Genomic DNA, 24,024 nt, shown 5'->3' on the forward strand with positions numbered 1-24,024 from the left:
ACATTCTTCTAGGTCATTCCACCACTTTCAACAAACCATCTTCCTGCTAACCATTCTGGTCTTCTCCTGGCTTGTTTTCAAGGTTTGCCTTGTAATAATTTACCGTTCACTTTTTCTGCATCTTCCCCTTGCCTTCTAATGATGCCTTCACAGAGCCAGTCCTACCACTGGCAACACTCTGCCTCCAGCCCATCACCCTCTTTATCTTACTTTCTCTTAGCACCGCTTTTACAGTCTTCAATCCCCAGGCATATCTTAACGGCAACTCCAGCACCTCTTGTTTCAGAGTTTAGTTTCATTTAGTTGTGCTGATGACTTCTAAACACAACTTGTTAATTACAAATTTCTTTCCTGATTTCTTTATAGCACTCCCCATTAGGCGGTTATTAAGTCCCAAGCTCAGAAAGACCAAAACAGACGTTTTCTTTCAAACCTCAATCTTTGTTGACATTTTCGCTATTTTACACAATGTTTTGCTGCCTCCATTAGCTATCCTTTCAGTCTCCTACATGCACTTTTAGTGCACGTAGTGTTGCTTATCTTTAAAATATTTTATCTCCTTGTCCTGCACCGAACAAGTATATTTTTTCTTTCTGATTTCTGCTTATAATGGTCATCTTCTGAGAAATTTTTACTTAGCACTCAGTCACTCTGATTAGCAGTAATCTGATTCAGCCTCAGCCATTACTTGCTCATTAAAAGATGCTGTGTTCACTGTATTACCAATACCCATAAAATGAATTATAGTAGCCCAAAGTTTTTTGTTGCATGAATGAAGAAATATGTGAGAAGAACTTAGAAATTGTTTGTGGCACTGTTGCTCCCTTCATCACCTAACTTCAGAGTACATTTTGGAGCGTCTTTTTTTGCTTGGTTACTTACCACTGTATCAGTTTTACTGTACTGCTGCACAAAAGGCAGATACTTTTCACATTCTACCTGTTCATGTGGATTAACAGAGAATTTTAAAGAACAATAAAAATACTCCTTTCTTATCCAGATGTCTGACCTGTCTTGAAGAAGACTGAGATGATCTAGATCCCACAGAAGCCCCCATGCCAGCAGGCTCCATTAACTTGAACTCCCTTGAATTCTTTGTCCGTCAGTGCTGGCAGGGGCTGACGTTGCCAGAAATACCACTTTCTTGTATGGGGAGCTTGGAGATTGAATAATAAAAAGCTAATTGTCTTGGTAATGAGATTTAGTAGCAATTTTCTGGGAGACAGTTATCTCAAATTCTTTTCTTTATTTCAGATAAATTGCATTAATTCCATAAATTCTAAATAGCCTCACAATATTGGGAAGTTACCTAACATAGTTTACAGTGTCAGTTTGTTAACACGCATCAGCTCCATATTTGTGAAATACTGTTTGGTTCTGGCTCCCTCTGAATTCCAGCTAGTTGCTAAAGTTTTTCTTGCTGAGTGGAAGAGGGTCTCTCTGCCTTTTCTTGTTCTAATACACCATTGGGCAAGGAACTGCAGAAATATTAATTAGTCCTGAGCCCATTGACTCTCAAGAGTAACAGGCTGCCTCATGACTATCCATCACACTAGGTACAGCTGCATTCAGCAGTAGCACATAAGCATACCAGTATTCTCTGCAAAAATTATAGTCAGTGGTTGACGTTTGCGTTTTCAACCTAAAGCCCTGCTCTGAACACCCCTTTGATATGAGTAGCAGGTGCGCTCACAGAAGAAGGTCTTTGATGAGAGTGCTATTGAGTGGTCATCCAGTGACTCCTGTGGATACCAAGCAGCAAGAGGAAAACAAGTTCTGAGTAAATGCATCACTAGCAAAAAAATTTACACTTAAAATCAGACTCAGTAGACACAACCATTCTCAGTCAAATCTATCTTTTTTGCTGTATTTCTCTTTTGTACAATACAATGAAATTCCAACCGTCTTGAGTGCAGAGCTGTATGCAAGTACAGTAGCTTGTACAATAGCCAACAAGTCAAGGGCAAAATTGGTGAGGGGATTTTAAACCAGCACTAAAGCATACCAATAGACCGAGAGTGGGTTTCATACTAATGTTGCTGGAAGAAAGTTTGACTACTCGTTAGACCATAGTCTATCATGAATGAGAATTTAGAAAAATGTTTTAGCAGCTATTCCTCCTCATGCAAGTTTTGTTTCCAGTGATCTCACACTGAAATAGTGCCATAGCATAAAGACAAATCAAGTTCTTCACCAGCTCAGCTCTTCACAAGAGAAGGCAAGTTTCCTTTCTGTTAATACAGCATGCAGTACAATGAATCTCAACTCTAAATTAGGTTCTCTAAGTGGTACTACAATGGGGATATTTAATAATAACAATTAGTTTGAATAATGTACTCTCGGCAGCTGCCTGTGATGCTTTTCATTGCAGTACGCTTTCCTCATTGCAGTCAGTACTACTGAAATGCCTTGAGCAACATAGCCCATACGTTATACTCTCAGACATCTTCCCAAAATTAGAAATGGTAGTTTCCACTTTTTCCCTATCTCGTGAGAAATTTGTGCTTATGATTTGCAAGGGCCTCATGCATTACAAAAGAGATTACGACTCCTATCTGTGCTGTTTTTTTCTAAACACCTTCTACTTGGCCCAGAACTTGGCAATTAACAAGTCACAGCAATACCCCACCAACACAAAGCAGAATCATATCCTAGCACCCACTCAATTCCTTGTCCTCAACTTCTATTTTTAAATTCTTCAAAAACACAAACCTTGTTTTCCAAATCCTAACTGGTTTTCTGAGCAGGTATTTCACTGAAAATTATTTTATTTTTCCCAGCAGTGTTGGCACTTGCATTTCCCCAATACTGGAATTGGTGCTCATTTAGCATGGCTTGGTCACAGTTCTAAGCTCTGCTGTACCTTTTCCTGTATTGTCAGCCTTGGAAACCTCTTTATTCCACCTTGGTATTAAAAGGAGAGCCTGCTTTCAACTCCAAGTCAAGCTATGGTCATATTATTCTAAAGCTTCCTTTGAAAAAAAAAAAAAATTAGAACAAAATCCTCATCAGTGGTAATTAATTTTGACAGTGTGGGCTTTGTAGCAATTCACAAACCTGTACTTTGTGCATCAGCATTCCTTATTATTCTAATTAAAGTGGAACATTGTGCCCTCGCCAGTCATTAATGGGTTTTCATTTTGTAAATGACATTTGCAAAAGTTAAAACGGGCAGTTCATATGAAGTCCACAGGCAAGAGTGTTAAAATTAGCATTACCATAGCAACAGTCTTCCATCATTAGTATTCAGGGCAACAGAAAATGTTTTGTTGTGCTTTTGTTTCCAAAAAAAGATTTTTCTTTATTTGTCATTCATAAATAGAAAAGGCTCAGACCCATATATTTCAGGTAAAATTATTATATTCACTTGGATGTCACTGTTCTAGAATTTCCCAGATCTTTGAGGTATTTATTTTTCAGGACAGAGGCTGGATTTCACGATCTCTACAGCTGTGTATGTCTAAACTCCTGAGCAACATTTATTCTTTGCCAGCCTGCTGCTCAACAGTACAGTTTTGTATGAAGCCTGTCACTTCTACTCAGGAATCTGTACCAAGTAGCAGATTCTGCTGAGAATCTATAAAAGACATATGCATGGTGAAACATGGTCAATCCCCCATTAAGTGGAGTGTGCATCTGCTCAATGCTGGTTTTGGTGTTTAAATGATGCTATTTTTATATTCTTCCCTTTTTTCCCTCTCAGGAATTGAAATGTAAGTGCATACATCATCTCTAGTAAAGCAATACTCCAATATCGTCTTGTCTCGCACAGTTTAGAATTGGGGAAAGAAGAAAAGGGTGCTCCCCCTAAGGGAAACCAAGGTAGATTATGAGCATACTCCAGTCATATAGAATCGTAAGTTACCAGGTTGGAAGGGACCTCAGGGATCATCTGGTCCAACCTTTCTTGGCAAAAGCACGGTCTAGACAACATGCCCCAGCACCCTGTCCAGCTGAATCTTAAAAGTGTCCAGTGTTCAGGATTCTACCACTTCCCTGGGGAGATTATTCCAATGGCTGACTGTTCTCATTGTGAAAAATTTCCCTCCTGTGTCCAATTGGAATCTCCCCAGGAGCAACTTGTACCCATTACCCCTTGTCTTTTCCATGTGACTCCTTGTAAAAGGGAGTCTCCATCTTCTTTGTAGGCACCCTTTAAATGGTGGAACATGGTGATAAGGTCGCCCCCAAGCCTTCTTTTCTCAAGGCTGAACAAACCCAGTTCTCTCAGCCTTTCCTCATATGGCAGGCTTCCCAGTCCTTTGATCATCTTTGTGGCCCTTCTCTGGGTCACCTCCAGCCTGTCCACATCTTTTTTGCATAGCAGGGACCAAAACTGAACACAGTATTCTGGGTGTGGCCTGACAGGCGCTGAGTAGAGTGGGATAATGACTTCTTTGTCTCTGCTGGTGATGCCCTTGTTGCTGCAACCCACCATCCTGTTGGCTTGCTTTGCCGCAGCAGCACACTGTTCACTCATATTGAGCTTGTTGTCCACCAGGACCCCCAGGTCCCTTTCCACAGAGCTGCTCCCCAGCCGGGTAGATCCCTGCCTGTGCTGCACTCATGGATTATGCTTTCCCAGGTGCAAGGCCTTATACTTGTCCTTGTTGAACTTCATCAGGTTCTTGTTAGCCCACTCTTCCAGCCTACTCAGTTCTTCCTGCAAGGTGGCTCTCCCTTCCAAAGTGTCCATTCCCCCACTCAGTTCGGTATCATCGGCAAACTTCATCAGGTACACTTGAACCCATCATCCAGGATCACTTATGAAGATACTAAACAGCGCTGGGCCCAATATCGATCCCTGGGGTACCCCACTTGTAACAGGTTGCCAGTTAGAAAAGGAACTATCTACCACCACACTCTGGGTGTGGCCTGTCAGCAGTTCCCCACCCACCACATGGACCACTTGTCTAGACTGTAACGCATCAGTTTCTCTAGGAGGAGGCTGTGGGAAACAGTATGAAAACCCTTGGAGAAATCCAGGTAGACAGCATCCTTTATTGGAAGAGGTGATGCTGGCTACCTTTTTTCTCAATATTTAAAGAGGACGTAATGGTCTGGGAGCATGTTGCAGCAATATTTTGCAGTTCAAGAAACAGTTTAGCACCACATCTCCTAAATGCACTCTGAGGCATCCTGTTTGCATATGTCTTTTTCAAGCAAAAGCAGGCAATCAGTACAGGAGAAGCAATAGTTGTCCTCTAGAAACAAGTATTTTGTGTGCAGACAGAGAGGTGTTAAGAAAAGAAAAGCAAGGGGAAAGGCATCAAGGAAAGTAGATGATGAGCAGGGGGAGTTCAGTAGAAGGATATACTGTTTTAATTTGATGTATCCTGGCTTGTCAGTAGCGAGCACAGATCAGAAGTAACTAAATGTTCTCTAGCATTATGTCTCTGGGTTTTAATTTGGCACAGGAAGGTTGCTTCTTTCCTCCTCATCTTAAAATACTTCATTTTGCAGATTTTTGCAGAGAAGAGTCTTTAATGAGTAAACACACTTTAGTGCCTTGCAAGAGCTGGGGTATAATCCATTCCATGAAAGATATTCCTGTATTTTAACAAATGGGGCACATTTTCACACAGTGATTGCCTTGCTAGTACCTGCCCTTGTAGTACTGACTAATTTTTCAGCTAGTAAGATCTGCAGAATTGGAAAACCTTTAAAAATGGTGAATACATATACACCTGAGGAAAATCACTCTCAGGTTAACTAAACACTATCCATGGTGGGTTGACGGATGACATCTGGCGCTTGGCACTTGGAGAGCTTTAACACAGGAGGGGATTGCTGTAACTCTGACGTTCTGAAACGTGTATGTGTATGTTCATTTGTTCAACCATTTACTTTCTTTTACAGAAGCACCTTTTTGCTAGGTCACACTAATTTTTCCCCTGTGCTGATTCACTGTACTTTTTTCCTTTTTTGCTGCTTGTCAGATGCTTTCTGGGAGATTCAGCATGCTAAAGTCTCTTTCAGACTTCCATCCCCTACTTCAGTGAAGATACTTACTGAACTGTAATATTTTGCAGAATTTTGCCATTTGATCTTCTTAGATAAATTCAGTGGTGAAGTGGAGCATCATAACAACTGAATAATTTTCACTGAATCCAGAATTCAGTCTTCATTTAACTAAAAGGTTTCATGCTTAGCATTCTGTCTAAGCAAGTTGCTTTGTAACTCTGAGTAAGTTCAGTACTAGTTTCTTGCAATGCTGAATCTCAAGTAACCTACATCTTTTTAAATCAATTTTGGAGATCTTTTTAGATTATTAGCTCTTTACAAGCATTGAACTATAACATCACTAGAAAAATTTACCTAAATTGCAAGGGTTTTATAGCCTTGCTTATTGTAATAATGACAGGCAGAGAGGCCATTTCTGGGAAGGATCAGTGACAGATTACTATTTTCCATTCCATACTCCATTCATTAAGGGACAGGCCCATCAGCAGTGTTGTGGCAAGTGAGAAGAAACTGCCAGTTTCTTATTTATCCAAAATGGGTAAACGCTGTGTTTCCCAAAATATGTGTATATATACTTTCTACTTAAGTGTGTCCTTGAAAAAGCTACCGAAGCTGTTCTACGTTAAGGATGTTTCTGCGTTTGGTCTAGAAATACAGAAGGAGATGCATGTCTGTGAGTATGGATTTCAGATATGCTATACTAGTTGCAGATTTCCCGTCTAAAGACTGAACTCTCAAGCAGAAGTAAGCAAATAAAATATCCTCAACTTTCTGTTTTGTATCTTAATCTTCTTCAAAATCATACCCAGCTTCAACCTATAGAAACCCTGGAGAGTGGAAATAAGTGGTCTGCAGCTGTTTTCCTTAGTGTAACAGACTATGTATTTTGTGGCTGGAAATGTAAATGATTACAGAAATAAAAAATAAAAAAAACAAGAGTTAGAACTACTAAACCTAAACCACATTTTTATTTCTCCATCTATAAACTTTTAGTGCAAGTGATGTGGAATAAAGGCATCTTGAAATTTTACTCACTGTTTAGAAGGAAATGTCTTCCAGATTTCTGCCAGTGACAGCATTTTAGCCACTAGGACCCAGTTGCTGAAAAGCATATTTTATCTCTATACTTTGGTTTACTTTAAGTATTGCCTGAAAATTAGAGGTTAAAAAACTGATTCCCAAAGGCCTCTTACTGATGACCTCACCACCATTTCCAAACAGTGGTTTGAACTTCGGACTTCTGAACTGGACTATTTTGACATAAACCATCACTAGAAGCATAAACAAAAACCACCAAGAGATTATCTTTCTCGTCATAGGTGCACTCTCCTTATTTCTTCTTTTAATTACTGCCTGTTAATGGAAGTGCTTATTCTTTTAGTACTGCTGTGACATTACCAAACAATTTAAAACACTTAGCAGACTGTTCAGTTGAAGGTGGTGTTCTATATCTTTATATTTGACTAGAGTTTTCTCCTGCAAATTCCTCATTTATCTGCTTTTCCACTATTTTAATTGTGCTATGGCACAAAAGCGATGAAAACTTTACTAGCATAGTCATTACATATTAGTACTTGCTTTCATATGGTATTATTTCTTCTCCTCTTTCCAGTTTGAGGGAGGAATAAATATTTATTTGCACTCTAACAATCTTGAAATAAGCAAAAGAACCTACAGAGGACTCTGAGTTATGGTGGGGGCAGTTTAGGCTCCCGTCAGACTTACTGTCAGAAGTTTGGAAACCAAATTTTAGTTCTGTGCCAAAAGCAGCTTGCATGGATTGAGAGATATCTTCATCGATTTCAGCAAAGTTACTTCTTCTTTTTAACAGCATAAAAGGGATCAGAATCTGGCTCTCAGCATTTCCTCTCATGAATCATGTTTTTCACATCAGCACCCAAAGTATTGTGGAATAAACATTTGCTGCTGGCAAAACGCAAATCTGTATCTGTACAGTTTTCTCTTGAGAAAACCGAGTGCAGAACCCTCAGCGCTGCTTTGCTCTGGGGCATTTGCTCACTATTCTAGAAATAAGGAGTAGAAAAGAGTCTGTCAGTGTGAATCCTTTATCAAACTCACCTATGTGGGTATGCCCACATCGTGTGGTCTTGCAATAGTCCTCTTCAGTTTGGATCAAGTCAGTCAATGGGACTCCTTTCTTCTGTGTCAGTCCCTTCCTTGGTTTTGGTCAATGGCATATAGTTGTAACACCCAGAGACCTCCTGAACAATTCTCCTTTGGTACATGCGGTTTTTAAAGTACTTATCAACTTTTTTTCCCCAGTTTTATAAACCCAAATCAAATTTCCACTGACTTTAAACAGACCTTTCTGATTCTTACTCACTCTTCCTTTTTCTTTCTGTTATGCATAAGTTTATCTCCTAGAAATATTCATTTAAAGTCCTGAGAGCCCAATGTTGCTCTGGCATCTCCAGGCTGAAGTTCTGCTCATCTGTTTTGCCAGTTCTGCAGCAACTTGCAAGGACACCGACAAAGATCGTTGCTGTCTTGCCTTGCCTTGTTTTGTTGCACCTTGCAGATTTTCAGCTTTCTTCAATTCTCTCTTTATTAGATCCTGCAATAATTGTTAGACATTAACGCCCACACACCTTCCTTAAGTCACAGCTTTCCTCTTCTTTGTGGAGAAGTTAGACAAAAGAGTTAACCAAAAAAATCTAGAAAACTGCCTCCTGCCTTATTCTCTAGACTTTTAGTTTTCTTGCTTGCCACAATCTTTCCTCTCTGAGCTCAGCCTGCTGCAAGGCTCAGAACTCTCCAAAACCACAGCTCAAATATATTATAATTTTGTACTCTTCAGGTCTTTTTGCTACTATCTCAAAGAAGTATGTGATGTGCCTCAAGTAAGAGCATTTACCTGCATTTTTTTTTTTCTTTTAGAAAACTTCCTGAATTATACAGAATTCCCTTTTTGTATTTACTAAGAACGTAACATATGTGCTGGTGAATAATGAGTAAATCTCTTCAGCAAAAGAAGAATGATTTTGGGTTTTTTAATGTAAGCTGTTCCTAAATGTAATACATACCGACAACCTTTAACACATCTTCACCTAACATATTCCCATTGCAAGTGATACCAAACAGGTGGCAACTCCCAATCAGTGCCTTGTTATCAGTGAGCAGCTTTGATCTACCTAATGCATAATAAATAAGATTCTGCATTTTAATTGTCTTGCTGCTTTCATATCACTTGTATTGCAAAGTCTCATTTTACTTCCAAAAACTCATCCTGACTTTGTTGATCTTTTTTTTAATTAGATCATTTTTGATCATTTATTTATTTCAACATATCTACCAGTAGACAGATGATATACTAGCTGGAAGTTATTATACTGTATACCCACCACTTCCCTATCCACCTTTGTCCTATTCCTATGCCTGCAAAAGACATAGCAATTCTTAATTATATTTGTTTTTTCACTTTACACCATGTAAGAGACTGACCAGATGATCCCTTTGGGTTAGGATATTGGCTGATGGAAAATTCAATTAGGGTTTAAGTCCCCTGGTTTCTACATGTACTCTTCACTCTACAGCTGCATTATGCCCTCATGCTCCAGTAAAGACTGAAAATGTATTTTACCAATGGAATAAAAATGAAGGATTCCTTACAAATAGCAATCTCAGTTCTGCTCTTACATAAACATACCAATCTAAGGTTGGTGCTGTGGTGTTTTTAGTAATTTAGTGCTGATATTTTTATTTAAATGCCCTGTACTTAGTTGTGGTCAGTCTGATTGTGTCAAGGCAGGGAGAATCAGATCAAACCTATATCTATAAAAAAGGCATTATTGAAACCAGTAATATTTACACAATAAATGAACATATAAGAATAGCAGCATAGAATAGTGCTGCATTGCTTACGTGTGGGTATGTTTTTCAGACGACGAGCTTTATCTTGAATTCACTGAAATCCAGTACTAAATTTCTCACCAAATTATGTATTGTCAAACTTAGCACTTTATTAAATGTTGAGTTAGAAAAACTATTCTATATAGAATAGAGACTTAAATTGTTCTGTAAAGGGTATTTTAAATTATCCTCTTAACTGCAAATTACACAAAAAAAACAAAGTAGAGAAAAATATAATTTCAGCATAATGACCTAAATCAAGAAAATAAGAACTGTCTTTTTCAATGTTGGAGCTGGTGGCTGGAAGTGATTTATATAAGCAGTGCCCATCTAGGAACAAGCAAACCCATGAAATTAAAAATCCATCAAATTGTTTTAAGTGAGAGAATGCGATAGTCTGCCAATGCGAGAACAACCTGTACTCATGAAGGAATGCAGCCAAAATTTTGTTTGGAAGTAAAATTCAGCTCAGTATGTAGTATGTGATGCACTAAAAGGCTTAGAGGATTGTCATTGAACACTATTTTTGTGCAGTTTACAAACTTGGCAAGATGCTGTAGTGTATGTGAATATAGAGGAGTCCAGGAGAGCAGATGAGTATTCTTCCAAGTCCTACATTTTACCAGTTTCTTATAGAAACTGCTACCGAAACTATTCCTTGTACATAATGAAACTTTTAGAAAGAAATGCTGTGAGAAGCCAGCCGCTCTGCTGGCATGCATTGGAGGTGCTTCTTCAATTAGTTAACTCTGTCAAAAATTGTACCAGGTTACAAAGGTTTTGAATGGAAATAATAGTTATTTTTCCTTAGAAAATTTGACTGCTGCAAACTTTGGAAATTGCATATAGAGCATTCGGCACACTTTAAAAGAAATTATGATATGGCTTCTCTTCGTTGGTAGTGAGTTGGTTTTGTCAAATCAGTTGCTTTCTGGTTAGAAAATCCACTACTTAAAAATAATTACTTTGATTACTGGCTGACTTCTCTGATAGGCTCATCAAGAAAGCTTAACGATCTAGCACAGCAAAGCACTTGTACTTCATGGCATTTAAATCACAGGGGGTTGAGCTGATCTAGAACTCTTCTGGTTCCCTCAGTGTAGGAAGATGTTTTGGCCATTTAGTGTGACAGATTTATTCTGCAGGAACAGGCCAAACAAGTTTCAAAAAGATACGGCAGTTGTTGCAGCACTTGGGCTGCAACAACTCCCACATTAGGTCAGACAATTTGAAATGAACAAAAAAGGGGTTTTTTTTAAATTTTATATATCTGTAAATAAAATCATGTCTTAGGTCCACCTGAGCACTAAGTAGGAAATGGAGTACCATGGCCAGTCTGCTTTAGAGTGGTCCAGCTCTCAGCAGTGTGAACAAGAGTCACTGTGTGAAATTTGGGCCAAGAGATGACTATTATTCTCAGGGCAGACACATGTAGCAGTGTAGATAGAAGATAACGCTACTAGAAAGTCCAAATAACCAAAACATTGTCAGATTTGGAGAGTTTATTTCTCTTGGCTATTTCATAGACTAAATCATTTGATTAAATAGCAGCATGGACATAGTCCCACTGGCCTTGTTTGTTTTCTCCAAATTGCCAGCAAGTTTCGTGTACAAAGTTGACATGGATATAACTATCAAAACCAGTCACTTTCTTCACCTCTGACCCAACAGAGTGCACTGTCATCACGAAATGATCATTTTCATTGCATATAATCCATTTAAAATTTTAAAATAAACACTAGCCTCAGTGAAGTGTAATGTTTACTATGAAAATTATCAGGCAAATAATAAAAATATGGCATAAAGTAAAAAAATATATATTTATTTGTTTGGGGAATGGAAGACTTTTAATGATGATACCTCACTCACGAACAAGAAATAGATTTTTTTGCTCTTTGAATCCTAAATTGTAATTCTTAGAATAAAACCAAATGAATAATCAGTATGGCAAGCTGCTAAAAATAAACATCGCCGCATGCTTTAGTTCAGTATTAAATACACTGATTTGATAGAACCAGTGGATTAGATGGGGTCTAATCCTTCACTCCCTGCTTGGGCTCTATTTGGCAAAATACTTACTCTGTCAGCTTCTTCAAATCTTTGCAAAATTATTTTTATCCTTAATAAATTATTTGCTCTGTTAATTACCCTAAAATCAAAACAAATTGAGGGACATGGGTGGAAGGATAATAATTTGAGAAATAAAGACTGCAGATTTTTAAGAATGAGAAATAAGAGCAACTGCAGCAACAAAACTATGGAAAAGTAACAAGAGTTTCATTTCCGAATGCTGATAAAAAGTAGAACGACCATAAGCAAAAATAAGTTTCATTACTAAAGTACAAAAGTATTTAGACACCTCACATCTTATCCCAGTTTTTATTTAAAAGGCAAGGTTGAAGGTCTCTTTTTTTGTTTTCCTTTGGCTGATGCATATTAGTGTAAAGACGTTAACTGAAGTGGTGCTAATTGTTTGCAAAATGGCATTTGGTTCTAAAGCTGGCAATGATGAGCCAGAGCTGTTGATAGTAATTGAAGAAAAATTATTTACCTCGAGAGAAGAATGATAATTTAAAACAACACCATATTTTCTTAATATGACAGACTGATTTTTTTATTTTGGAATTAAGGATGAACGCTCAAACAGTTGTAATATTTTCTAAGACAGGAGGTGTGAGTTTAGATGATCCTTCTTTCTCACTTTGACACTCAGAAAATCACCTTCTACACAGTAGGTAATATATTATCTATGTTTATTAAATTTATGACAGCATAAAATTCCAACTTGTGGGCACTTAAACAAATGGTTTGGATCCTGTGCATGCTCTGCATTTGTAGTGTACTATGTAGATGTAGAGAAATCTTGCTTGAATTTAATACTCTCTTTTTCTTGAGAGGAAGGTGACAAAAACTGTGATGTTTCTTATGACTGATAAAATGGAATTAGGTATTTTGAACGTCTAAAATAATCTGGCATTCTGTGTCATGTGGTAAGGGAGATGATAAAGATGGGTAACTCCACTTAGTCCTAGCAATAAGGATTTTCTCTTTAAGTCTGGACTATTTTAGAAAAGCTAAAGATGTTGATATGGTAGAATTGTAGGCTGGCATTTCTGATAATGTGTCCAAGGGAGTTAGATGTAGCAGCAGGGGTCTAAGAACGTTTATATGGACCATAACCAAGGTTTAAATCCTTAATATTTTAGGGCTGTGTGGATTCTTCAGGATTTAGATTGCACTTTTGAAAGTAATTTCTTAAAGATGAAGAAAATAGTTCAGAATACAAGTTTGGAAGTTGTTTGATTAGTTCAATGTGGAAAAATGCTCAGTATACAAAGAAAAAAGTTATTTTGACTGATTTTGAGCTCCACACAATCACCATTGTCCTTAATTTAATAATGGACTATGGTAGGTCCTAAAATTCATCTGTGTACCTTTGGCCATAAATGTCAAGGCTCTTTGACTTGTGTAGACAAGGCATCTCTGATTTTCATGGCAAGTTTTTCACGGTGAATTAGGCTATGTTGCTAGAAAGGGAATCTTCATTTTTCAGGTTTATTCTTTACTAAGAGATTCCATTTTCTGTTTAATAACAGAGATCGGAGAACTGAATGAAGGTATGCATAGAATTGCAAGCTATTTGAAGCCTTGTTGAGATGTACCATGAGAGGTTTGGCTCAATTCAAACTTATTAAATACTGGAAGTGTATCTAGATGTTGAGTTCTATTAAATGCATTCCCATTATTAGATTTAGTTAAACATAAAGTTTAAACCATGCAAGATAGTTTAGCAACACTTTTTTTCTACCAGCTAGCATCCACAGGATTCTTTCCTGAATTAACTTGGCAGCTCCTATGCCAGAGACAGAAGGAGCTACACAAAGATACATCAATGCAAAAGCTGGGAGGACTACTTTGTTGGGAAGAACCATATAATTGTTAAGTAAATGGAAGGAGCGGAAGCTGTCTGGAATTACGTGAAGCATGCGCCAAAGCGTAAATGCTTGAACTTGCCACAGGAGACTTGAATGAAATCCTTTTCTTACACTTAGCTAAGAAATAATTTTTACCTTACCTCAAAATTCCTTTGTATCCCTCTTTACTGAAGTATTTCAGTGCTAACATACATTTAGATTTAATTATGATAAATGAATATCTGTGCCCTAGGACATGGCTCCATGGTAGCTGATACTGATTCATCTGTCTCTGGAAGCACTAGTTAATGTACGTATCTGTATGTCTATATTTTTTTCAAATTACTGTATATATAAACACTAATTTTCAATCTTTGGCATGGACAAGATGAGACTATTGCCACTTGCCATTAAAGGGCACTGCCAGAGCTGTATGAACAATCGCCTCATTCTGTAGTCAAATTAAAGTACATTTTTTCATAGAATAAGGTTTTGAAATGAAAAAAAAAGTTTTGATTTCAGAAATGTCAGATGAGAAACTTTTCCTTTCCAGAATTTTTTTCTTGCTGTTACCAAGTCTGACCTCAGTTTTGAAATAGTTGCGCAACCCTAAACCTGAAGCTGCATTTCTATGCAAATAAACCATGAGAAATGTCACCTGGATCAGCTGAAGAAGTTAGCCTGGATGGAATTACTGGTGAGGCTAGCTAGGTGCAGCTCCTCCCTTTTCCCATTCACTTCTCTACGCTGGTTCCTCCCCCAAGTGAAGTGCTACACTTTCCTCTGATTTCTGGATCCCCACATAAGACATTTAGGAAGAGAGAGCAAAGCAATCATGGTATGCAGGAAGACTAAGCTTTGCTTGTGTTACACCAGGGTATTGGGAGAAGCTAAAGACTCTCCGGTTTTGAAACTAAATCAACGCAAATTTGATCTACCAGGGAGGGAGAACCATCACTTTCTCACATTGGGTTCTGTGTGGCCCAATCTAGGGAAAAGGTTAGGAGTAAACTTCAAACATCATATTTGCTAAGGTCAACAACCTTGACGTGTTTGGGAAGGTGATGGAAAAGCCTAGTGTGTACGTGAAAATAGGCAGGGCCTCTTGTTACAATTACATACTATAATGTTATGTAGTTTATTATAATCATTCAGGAAACAATATGGTAGTTAGGACAGGTTCAAAGTATATTTTAAAGCAACAAAACTACAAGTTCTGTGAGAACACAGCAAAGCATCCATTGCTAAAATACAGACAGCAAAAAATGAATGCATTAATTCAAAGGTGCAAAGTTTGCCTAGCTAGTGGTCTGATTAGGAGCCTGCCTGCATATAACTGTCATAAAATGCAATAGATTTGTCCTCTTCTTTTACTACCTAAGTGCAGCCTTACCATTGGAACATACCAGCACTTAATGTCCTAGCATGATCTAAGCAGCCTTTTTTCCCAAATGAATATTTTCTCTTCTAGATAATATTTGCATAGGGACTTTTTGGAAAAATGTCCTCAATAAAAGAAAAACTTTTCTGTTTGTATGATATTAGTCATAAAAAAAGATTTGACAGTGTCAAAAAATACATTTATTATGGAATGCAACCAAAAAGTAAATTAGTAAAAAAGGAAGGCATGCTTCTCTTTTAACGTCTGTGGAAGACTTTGGAAGAGAGGGCTGCTTGTTAGGGAATGCACAGTGACCAGTAGCTAGCGTCAGATTCTCTGGGCCCTGAGTGAAGTAGGACTGCAAGATGCAGGGTTTCTTGCTATTGAGATCTACACTTGATAGGAAACAGTAGAGAAGTTAATGATTTGGGAAGACAGCTTTTGTGTTTGCAACACATAATTTTATGCATGGAAAGAAAGATTTTGAGGTGAAAAGAGAGTCAGTGAGCAAGAGAGTTTATGGAATCTTGTTTATTTTAATCCCCCAGGAGGCAAAACAGGCATTTATTTCTAACTGGGCATGCAAAGAAAAGTAAGAAATGGAGTTTATCTTCATTGGTTTGCTTAATTTATCCTTATTAGTCTGCATTTTTTCTCAACCTTACTCCCTGAAATGATAACCATTCATTTTGCCAATACAGATTCCTCAAACCAAGAATTTACTATGGTATAATTATTATTTTTCAAGTCTTATCTTTGTAAAGATCAGCAAGCAGTTTTGCTTGGCATAAGTTTTCTGCTGGTAGATTTTAAGTCTTTTTTTTTTTTTTTTTTTGGTTAGCTTTCCAAAAGCCTTACATCATAGAGCTTTTTAATACTTTAAGTTATCTAGCATTTTGCCAGCATCATGCTTCTTCATATTCCCATTCTTGGGACTATTCACACTCCAGTTCACCTCCACCCCGGAACAGTAGGGGTTATTGCTTTCTTAGTGTTCTTTATTTCTTGTGGTTTGGTATAGAAGGGAGAAAAGAGCTTTTGGTGTTTACAGGTGCTCACCTGAAGAGCTCATAACCCTGGTGGAACCTGGATGTGCTATCCACCGCATCCAGCGATGCATGCAGTCTTTCTTAATCTCAGCCTCACTCTGCTCCAATTCTCAGGGTCATACACCTGGCAGTGGAGAGAACACACACTCTGCTACTGCAGGGTGTCTAAATTGTCAGTCAGCTAAAAGAATAAATGTAGCCTCTCCAAATTAGCCTTTCCAAGATTTCAACGGGATGAAATTCATACATATATGATGTATGATACATCCATATAATATATCCAAAATCACAGGCGCCCTCTCATTCATCTTTTATGAATACCATGCAATGCAGCGCAACATAAGGCACACACAGACTGCTCCTGAGACTCCATGATACTCATCTCGTAGGGTGACTAAGATTTCAGTTTTAATTAGGTGTCTTTACTATAGTAAAAGCAGGTACAGCCCAAAGGAATGCAAATAATGTGCCGTTGTGCGTTGGCAGGAACGCAAATGTTGTGCCGTTGTGTGTTGGGCAGGAACAGTTGTACTCCTGTCACACATGCTGTGTACCAATACTTTCCATGATGTGCATTAAGTTGCTGCAAGCTCTGTAATATTTACTGCAGAATTAGTTTTATTTGAAAAAGAAAATAATAAGGATTCCTCTTCCTACTCTGTCTATGCCAAGAACATCTCAATGAAACATGTCAGGTAAATCCTTGCGAGCTCCGCTTGCCAGTTACACATCTGCCTTACCGTGTGGAGAACGAGCCCTGTGTAAGAAGCACCACCTGCCAATCTCCCTTCATACAGGACACAGATTGGGTTTCCCTCTGGACAAAAAGTGGCATGCTCCTTCCCCGACTCTCCCGTGGTGTAAATAACTGATGATAAGTATACAGAGCTATGAATGCTTTAGTAGGTTTTTAATTGACACTGCAATGCTGGGGAAAATGAATGCAGAAATTCAAAACTATTTTCTTCATTGCATTTACAGTATTTTAATGTGCTTCCAGTGGTAATGTGCAAACAACCAAAGAAAAAAAAAAAACCAAACCAGCAGCATCCAAACCAGTAGTCTCTTCTTGGCTCTTCTGAGAGAGCTATCAACAAATACCAAAAAAATCTTGGAGATGTCAGCCCTTGGAGCATATTTAAGACAGACGATCCAGGAAAGTGTCATCGTGCCATCCCAAGTGATTCTTAGTATTTATTTATACCCGGAAAAAGAAAATAGACTCAAACAGCATAACGGATTAGCCAGCCCGACACAGGGCACCACAACATCTTCTTATATGCAAGACAAGCGCTTGCTAATCCATTACCCAGATAACTGAGAAACAGTAAAGCCACACTTACAAGGAGGACTACACGCTTCACAGAACTATGGAAGCACGACTTAGTTAATAGGAAAATGTTGTATCTTCACTTTCAATGACAGTAAAACTAAAGAAATGTCTCTTTAGGTTTCTAACTCATAAAGTGCTAAACTTGCAAAGCAAACTTGTACACTTAATGTCTGCCCTACTGAGCAGTTTTAGGCAAGGCCCTACCCGTTTCTGCATTTGCGTTTCCATATCTGTCTGTAACATGGAGTAGTGATGCTGATCTCCTTCATGAAACCTATGAAGATTTACACTCAAACAGTATTATTTAAGAATCGGTTATTTTATCTTCAAATTATTATTTTTAATGTGTGTGTGTCTGTGGCTCTTTCCCCACAGAAAAGGGACAAAATTCTGAGAAGAACATACTAAAATTGAAAAATCAGGCTTCTCAAATGTACAGATTCCAGTAACCATTTGGACAGCAAGCAATGCTACCTGAAACTCCACTTCATCTTTTGGGTTTTGGTTGTTTTTTTTTTTTCCCAAAAGAGTTTTGGGGTAATAAGCCAGTCTCAAATTATTATGCCTCATTTATTAGGGGGCTGTGATTTCCCCTTAAGCACCTGGTGTTGAAGAGACAGATACCTTGATTAGATATAGTCCAGGACAAACCTACAGTATAAAAGAAATAAACACTGTTCTCCTTCTGAGTAAGGTCTCTGTGTAGGTGCACAAATTGACTGAATAGCCCTTAGATAAGAAAAGCACCATAGGGAATTAAAATTCTGCTTACTCTGTAATCCTGTTTTATTTTCTACAGGAAGACGACTGTCTTTTATCAAATAAATGGCTTAAAATTAAGTATGGCACAAAGATTGGCTTCAGTTTCAAATGCCAAAGACAGTAACCATTTACACTGCAAACAAAATACATTTTTGTATTAAATTATGGGTAGTTTAAAAATAATTTGGAGTAAGAGTGGTATGACTTGCGTACATTCTACAGCAAAAGTATAATTTTGAGGTCAATCAAAACAGCTAAAAGCTTTTGTGAATGTGGAGACAACAATCAGAACTACATTAAATAGATTTTTTTTTTTATAAGAACAAATTATAAAGTCAATAGGCTTTAATCCCTTAATCCTTCAACATTCTTGTTTCCCTCTGGATGTTCTTGAGTGGGTAATAGTTTGATTTGGGAGATCAAAGGGTTAATTTGCTTTTCAATTGAGGAATGACTCACAGTTCCCCTTTATTGTTTTTTTTTTTTTTAAAAAAAAGTAAGTGGTGTGTGGGTGTAAGGTAGGGAAAAAAAGCCAAGAAAATGGATTCACTAATTGGGGTTTTCACCTGCTGTGAGTCTAATTGAATACAATGCTTTATTTGTAACTCAAGGAGAAAGAAGATTATGCAAAGTATGAGAAAATCAGACTGGTTTTTAAATTCTTATTACTTGGCACTATTGTATGGGAAGGAAGACCAATGTGATAATAGGAGCATCAAGCTTCTGTTAAGGCAGACCAGGAAACTCCAGAAACAGTAAAAATTGAAGGAATGTGTATCGGGGGTATCAGTACTAGACACTTCTTGAAGGAAAACAAACCACTTTTGCTGTGAAACGGCAGGCTTCTGGCTACCCCGAGTCCCTTTGTATGACAGGGGCAGCTGCTCTCTCCTTGTGATAGACTGTGAGGTTCCTCCCAAGCGATAGGCTAAACATCCGATTGTACAGACTTAAAAGGGAGATCCCCTACTTGTTAAAACTTAGCTAAAGATGGGAAAAGGTGATGTTGTTGAGGTACCACAACTGATAGGGTGGGAAAAGGTGATGTTGTTGATGTACCACAACTGACAGCCTTCAGCCAGTTCATTCACCCCAAAACTAAGCTAATATCTAGCATTTGATCTAATACCAGGTCCACTGAAGTAAATGGCAAATTCTCACAGAGTCTAATAAGCTTTAATGTAGCGATTTATGTTTACAGAAAGATGAATCTTCTTTTCTTTGCATGTTGGGGTGGTGTTGCAGATCGTGGGTAACTGAAAACTGTTAATTCAACCTTTTAAAACAAATTAAATTGTCTGGAAACTCTGAGTATTTAACATTTAATTCCATTAGGTTTTATATTTGCATTTAAGGGCCTGAGGGGTTGAACCTTGAGCACGTTACACTTTTAATGTTTCTAGAAAAAACCATGAGGGCTTTCCTTGAACTGCTGCTTGAGCTTTTCCTAAAACCAGATAACCCGGCTACCTGGAGCCTTAAGGGGGGGCCCTAAATATCCTGGTACTTTAGGATAAAACCCACCAAGTTCAGTGCTTACCGACATCTATGAAATAGGAAAGCAGTCTATGGGATGTACCTGTGGTATAGAAGCTACGGGTGAGATGAATTTTCCCTGGTTCTAGGCCTGCATCTTCCCAGTGTAAAAATCGGGACCTTTTTTGTACATTTGAAAGGCACCCTTTTGGGTGGCTTTACCAAGAAAGCACGGTCTGTAAGGCTGGAAAAACAACTTAGTTGCGTGAAGGACTTGGTTCTCTACGCAGCATTGTTGTAATGAATAAAGGACGTAGATGTAAAACTTGAGTGAGAGCAGACTGGCTGCACTGATTTGAACTGCTTGTGACACTAAAAGCAGATTGTTAGCTTTTATTTGTGTACTGAATATTAAGTAGGAACTAATACAAAGAAACATTGCGACAGTTACCCAGCATGAGCAGAACTATTTCTCCTGCTCTGAAAATTCCGGGGGGGAGAAGCTTGTCCTCCCCAGCGAGGCCAAAGCAAGCCCTTAGAAATGAAATTACCTGATTTCACTCGCAAATGAACCGCTCAGCGTTTTAAGCGCCGAAAGTAACAGCTGCAAATCAGACACACACACAGACACACACACGCCCCCACCCACCCCCGTTAAGGCCCGTTTCAAATCCGTCCCAGCTTCGGTGCATATTTTAATTAAGTTTTCTTCCCAAGTCCGCTGAAAGCGAACTGCTCTGGCAGCTTCTGAGCGCGCCCCTCTCCCCGGCGGGCCCGGTAAAGAAACCCCCACCCCCAAAAAACCAAAACAAACCCCCCCAAACAGTCCAGGGAAGCCCCCAAGGGCTTCCTCAGGCGGCCGACCCCGCCGCCAGAGGAGACGCGGCAGGGCAGGTGAAGCAGGGGAGGGGGCGAGAGGCTCCCGCCCCGCGGCTCAGCTGATGGCGGCGGCGGGGTGCGGGGCGCTCCCCGCGGGGCCGGCACCGCAGCCGGGCGGGGCCGGGCGGGGCGGGGCGGGGCGGGGGAGCGCCGCCCCCTCCCGCCTCCCGCCTCCCTCCCGCCCTCCCGGCGGGGCGGCCGCAGTGGCGCTGGGCGGCGGGGCCGGGCGGCCGAGCTGTTTCTGCCTCCGCGGCGCCGCCGAGCAGCCGCCGCCATGAGGGAGCAGCTGAAGGGGTGAGGGGGATGCGGGGGGCGGCAGGTGCCGGCGGGCCGGGCCCGGGGCCGGGGCCGGGCCGGGGGCTCAGGGGCGCTCAGGTGTTTGAGCTGAGTGCCCGTAACCGTCCCGCGCATTGTGACGCTGGGGAGCAGCGTGGCTAACCGTCGTCTTCGTAGACCGTGGCGGGGAGCGGCCGTGCCTTCCGCGGGCTGCAGGGAAGGGCTCTCACCTGGCTGCCCGCTTTCCTCTGGGGACGCGGAGCGGCGTTGTTCAGTTGGGCGCCTTCTCCCCCGCTCACGAGGCCGTGGTTGCGCGCGGGCTGCGTCTAGGTGGAACACGTAGGACATGGCGATGTGAGGTCACGCGCACGCCTGGCTGTACCTGAGCCGCGGTGGGCTGGCGGCGCGAAACCCCGAAGCCGGGCCGGCAGAGCGGGGATGCGCCGGGCGTGCGGCGGGCTCCGGCCGGGCGCAGAAGGCATCGGGGCTGGCGCTTGGCGTTACCCCTCGGGTTGTAAGGGCCAGGGCAGCGCTGCGAAACGGTGCCTGTATGGCGCGTCGGGTGCGTCGTAACTTCGCTCAGACGTGCGCTTCAGCAGAATTCCTGAAAACAACCGCGCGCAGAGGTATATTACTTTTTCCCAGTGACTTCATGCTTCGAAATCGTCCTTGAGGCGAATAGGCAGGAGAGGCTGGGAGGGGATGCCCTCTGGGCTGTTGCGCTCCAAGTGCTGTGTTTCTGGTTGCTATATGGTGTGTTATAAGGTGTCTTTTAATACCTGTTGTGCACCGTCTCGCAGCCGGGGACGCCAGCAGCGGCCCCCGTCCTCATCCGAAGCTGAAGCTGGGCTGAGAAGCGGGGTTTGCAGGCGTGCGCGTAGGGAGCCGAGGGAACAAGCAGCACGGTTATGCGTAGGGTCTTTGACCTTTTGGCACTAAGGAACTGGTTGAGGCCATCGCCGTTTGAGCCTGGATTTGACAGGACCCTGCGGTGAAATCGCTTTGGCAGAAGCAGGGGGGATAGGCTTTGAAGAGCAAATGGATCAGTGGAGAGTAACAGCTGGGGGGGCAGGCTCACCGAGCCGTAACCGCTGAGCAGGAATCTTTGCCCGTGACAAGAGTGTACAAAATAAATGTTTAACATCGAGAGGAGAAAAAAAAGAGTTACTATTCAATACTTGGCAGTTGATATTTGCCCTTCTCCTACTATTCGTTTCCAGCATCGGCAAGAAACTTTAATATATATCGGTGCCTGCCTTCAGCAGTCTGATAAATCTCGCAGAAGCCAATAAAACATGCTGAAGTCAAATTCCTGATGAAAAGACGCTGATCCTTGGCTTAAACAGAAATAATCTCTGCACAGATCAGTAGTTCTAGATTTACAGATTAAAACAGTAGTCCTTTGTAAAGCACAAAGGAGTGCCAGCTTTTTACATCACTAATACTTTCCATAGCAGTAACTTGTTTTATCTAAGGAATAGATGAAACACTGTAAAAAGACAGCTATTAAGTCTTCCTTGCAGTCACCGTCATCTACTATTAAAAACATTTTTCTTTTAAGTGAGCGGTAGTGTCTATTCATACAAACAATTTCAATTGTATTTAGGTTATTTTAGTAAAATCCAAACAACTCTATCATGTTTATTTTGGCTTTTCGACAGCGGCCATAAGGTGGTTGGAATAAACTTTTATTCATCTTAAAGCCAAAAGGTGAGAGGTATTGTAAATTGCATTGTCTGAAAATGGACTGGTTCGGTGCTTTGTAAAATGCTACTTTAATTTTGGCTTTTTCGTAAGTGTGTGTAACTTTTTATTTATTGCTGCCTGATAGAATTTCTTATTCTATGCACATGCATATCTAGTTCCTGTCGCATTTTCTAATGAAGGGTGAGGGGAGAAGCACAGCAGAACTGGCTCTGGTATCACCAGTGAAGAGGGATGTAAGAGTTTAGAAAGGACTTTGCAGTCGCAACCTAAAATTCTAGTTTCTGGAGCCAAGCAGTGAATACACATGAGACTGAATCCTAGATATATATTTTAAAAAAAAAAAAAAAAAAAAAAGAGTGTAACCAAAAACAATGAAAAGGTTTGCGAATGTGGCTTGTGCAGGAATGTTTGGGGGGGGAATTTGTGGAGGAATCTGGGGGCTCTCCGCTCCTCCCGCTGCTGGTGTTGCTCAGGAGTAATAGGAAGGAAGATAAAATAACTATATTTTGTCCAAACTGATCAAGTTACAACAGGAGAACTGTAATTCAGCTAGTGTGTCAGTTAGGATATCATCTCTTGATTTCAGGCTTTCAATCCTGCGTGTTATTGGCTCTGCTGACAGCAATGGGAGACAAATGTCTCTGCTGTTGGCAGGAACAGAGGAATTCACACAGGCATAGTGTGACAGAATTCCCCACATAAAAATTATCCTTGCTAATATAATATAATCATCCTTTAATGAAGTGGTCCTGCAGTTCCCAAAGGATGTATTAAGTGAAGACTATGCTTTCATCCCACTGAATTATCAGTGTATTTAGCGTGCCAGTCACACCAGTGCCGAGGTGTCACCATTATCCATTGCTGCTCTTCTCCTTTTCAGGCCTGGTTTTAATTTCCTTTCCACCTTTGCAGCTTAAGTCGGGTGAGAAAGAGGAAAATACGCCACGTGAGCCCACTTACATTTTTATTTGTTGCAAAATGTCCATGATTTAAAAGCTAGTGATCAATTTAGTTGACCTAAATGTAGAGCCAAATTGAAAAATGTATCCTCTGAGCATGTGCAGTATTGCAAAACTACTGGCTGTATGCATTAATGCCTTTTTATGTTGGTGGTTCATTGGAAAAACATCTTGAGTACTTATTTCTGCACGTATTCTCACCCTGCTCTAGCTGCCGCTAGTCAAGAGGACTTGCCCTACACTTTTTCTGTCTTTCTGACTTGCAAGCTGTAAAGGGCCTTGTTCACCGGAGTTTGAAACTCTGGCAAACGCTTTGCTGCAGCTCTATTAAGGATGCTACAGCATTCCCAAGTGTGGTTGAGTCTGCCTGAAACTGCTGAGCTGGCATTTCACTTCAGACGGTGTTCACAATAAGGGCATACACACAAATCCTCCCCCACCGGTCTAACCCCAA

The 24,024-nt window shown here is 40.3% G+C and overlaps 1 protein-coding gene across 5 annotated transcripts in view; it reads left to right on the forward strand.

Moving 5' to 3' along the window:
- The window catches only part of DMD (dystrophin), a 1,232,979-nt gene that overhangs the window by 1,128,151 nt on the left and 80,804 nt on the right, over positions 1-24,024 (forward strand). For 2 of the 5 annotated variants that reach the window (XM_075717974.1, XM_075717980.1), the window contains exon 1: positions 20,903-20,922. The exons of the other annotated variants lie outside the window; for them this stretch is intronic. In XM_075717974.1, the coding sequence (XP_075574089.1) occupies positions 20,903-20,922 (20 nt within the window). Of the gene's footprint in view, positions 1-20,902; positions 20,923-24,024 lie in introns of those variants that run through there. 5 annotated transcript variants of the gene reach the window in all.

The sequence above is a fragment of the Pelecanus crispus genome, chromosome 1 (genome assembly GCF_030463565.1).
Source record: "Pelecanus crispus isolate bPelCri1 chromosome 1, bPelCri1.pri, whole genome shotgun sequence".
In the NCBI taxonomy this organism is placed as follows: domain Eukaryota; kingdom Metazoa; phylum Chordata; class Aves; order Pelecaniformes; family Pelecanidae; genus Pelecanus; species Pelecanus crispus.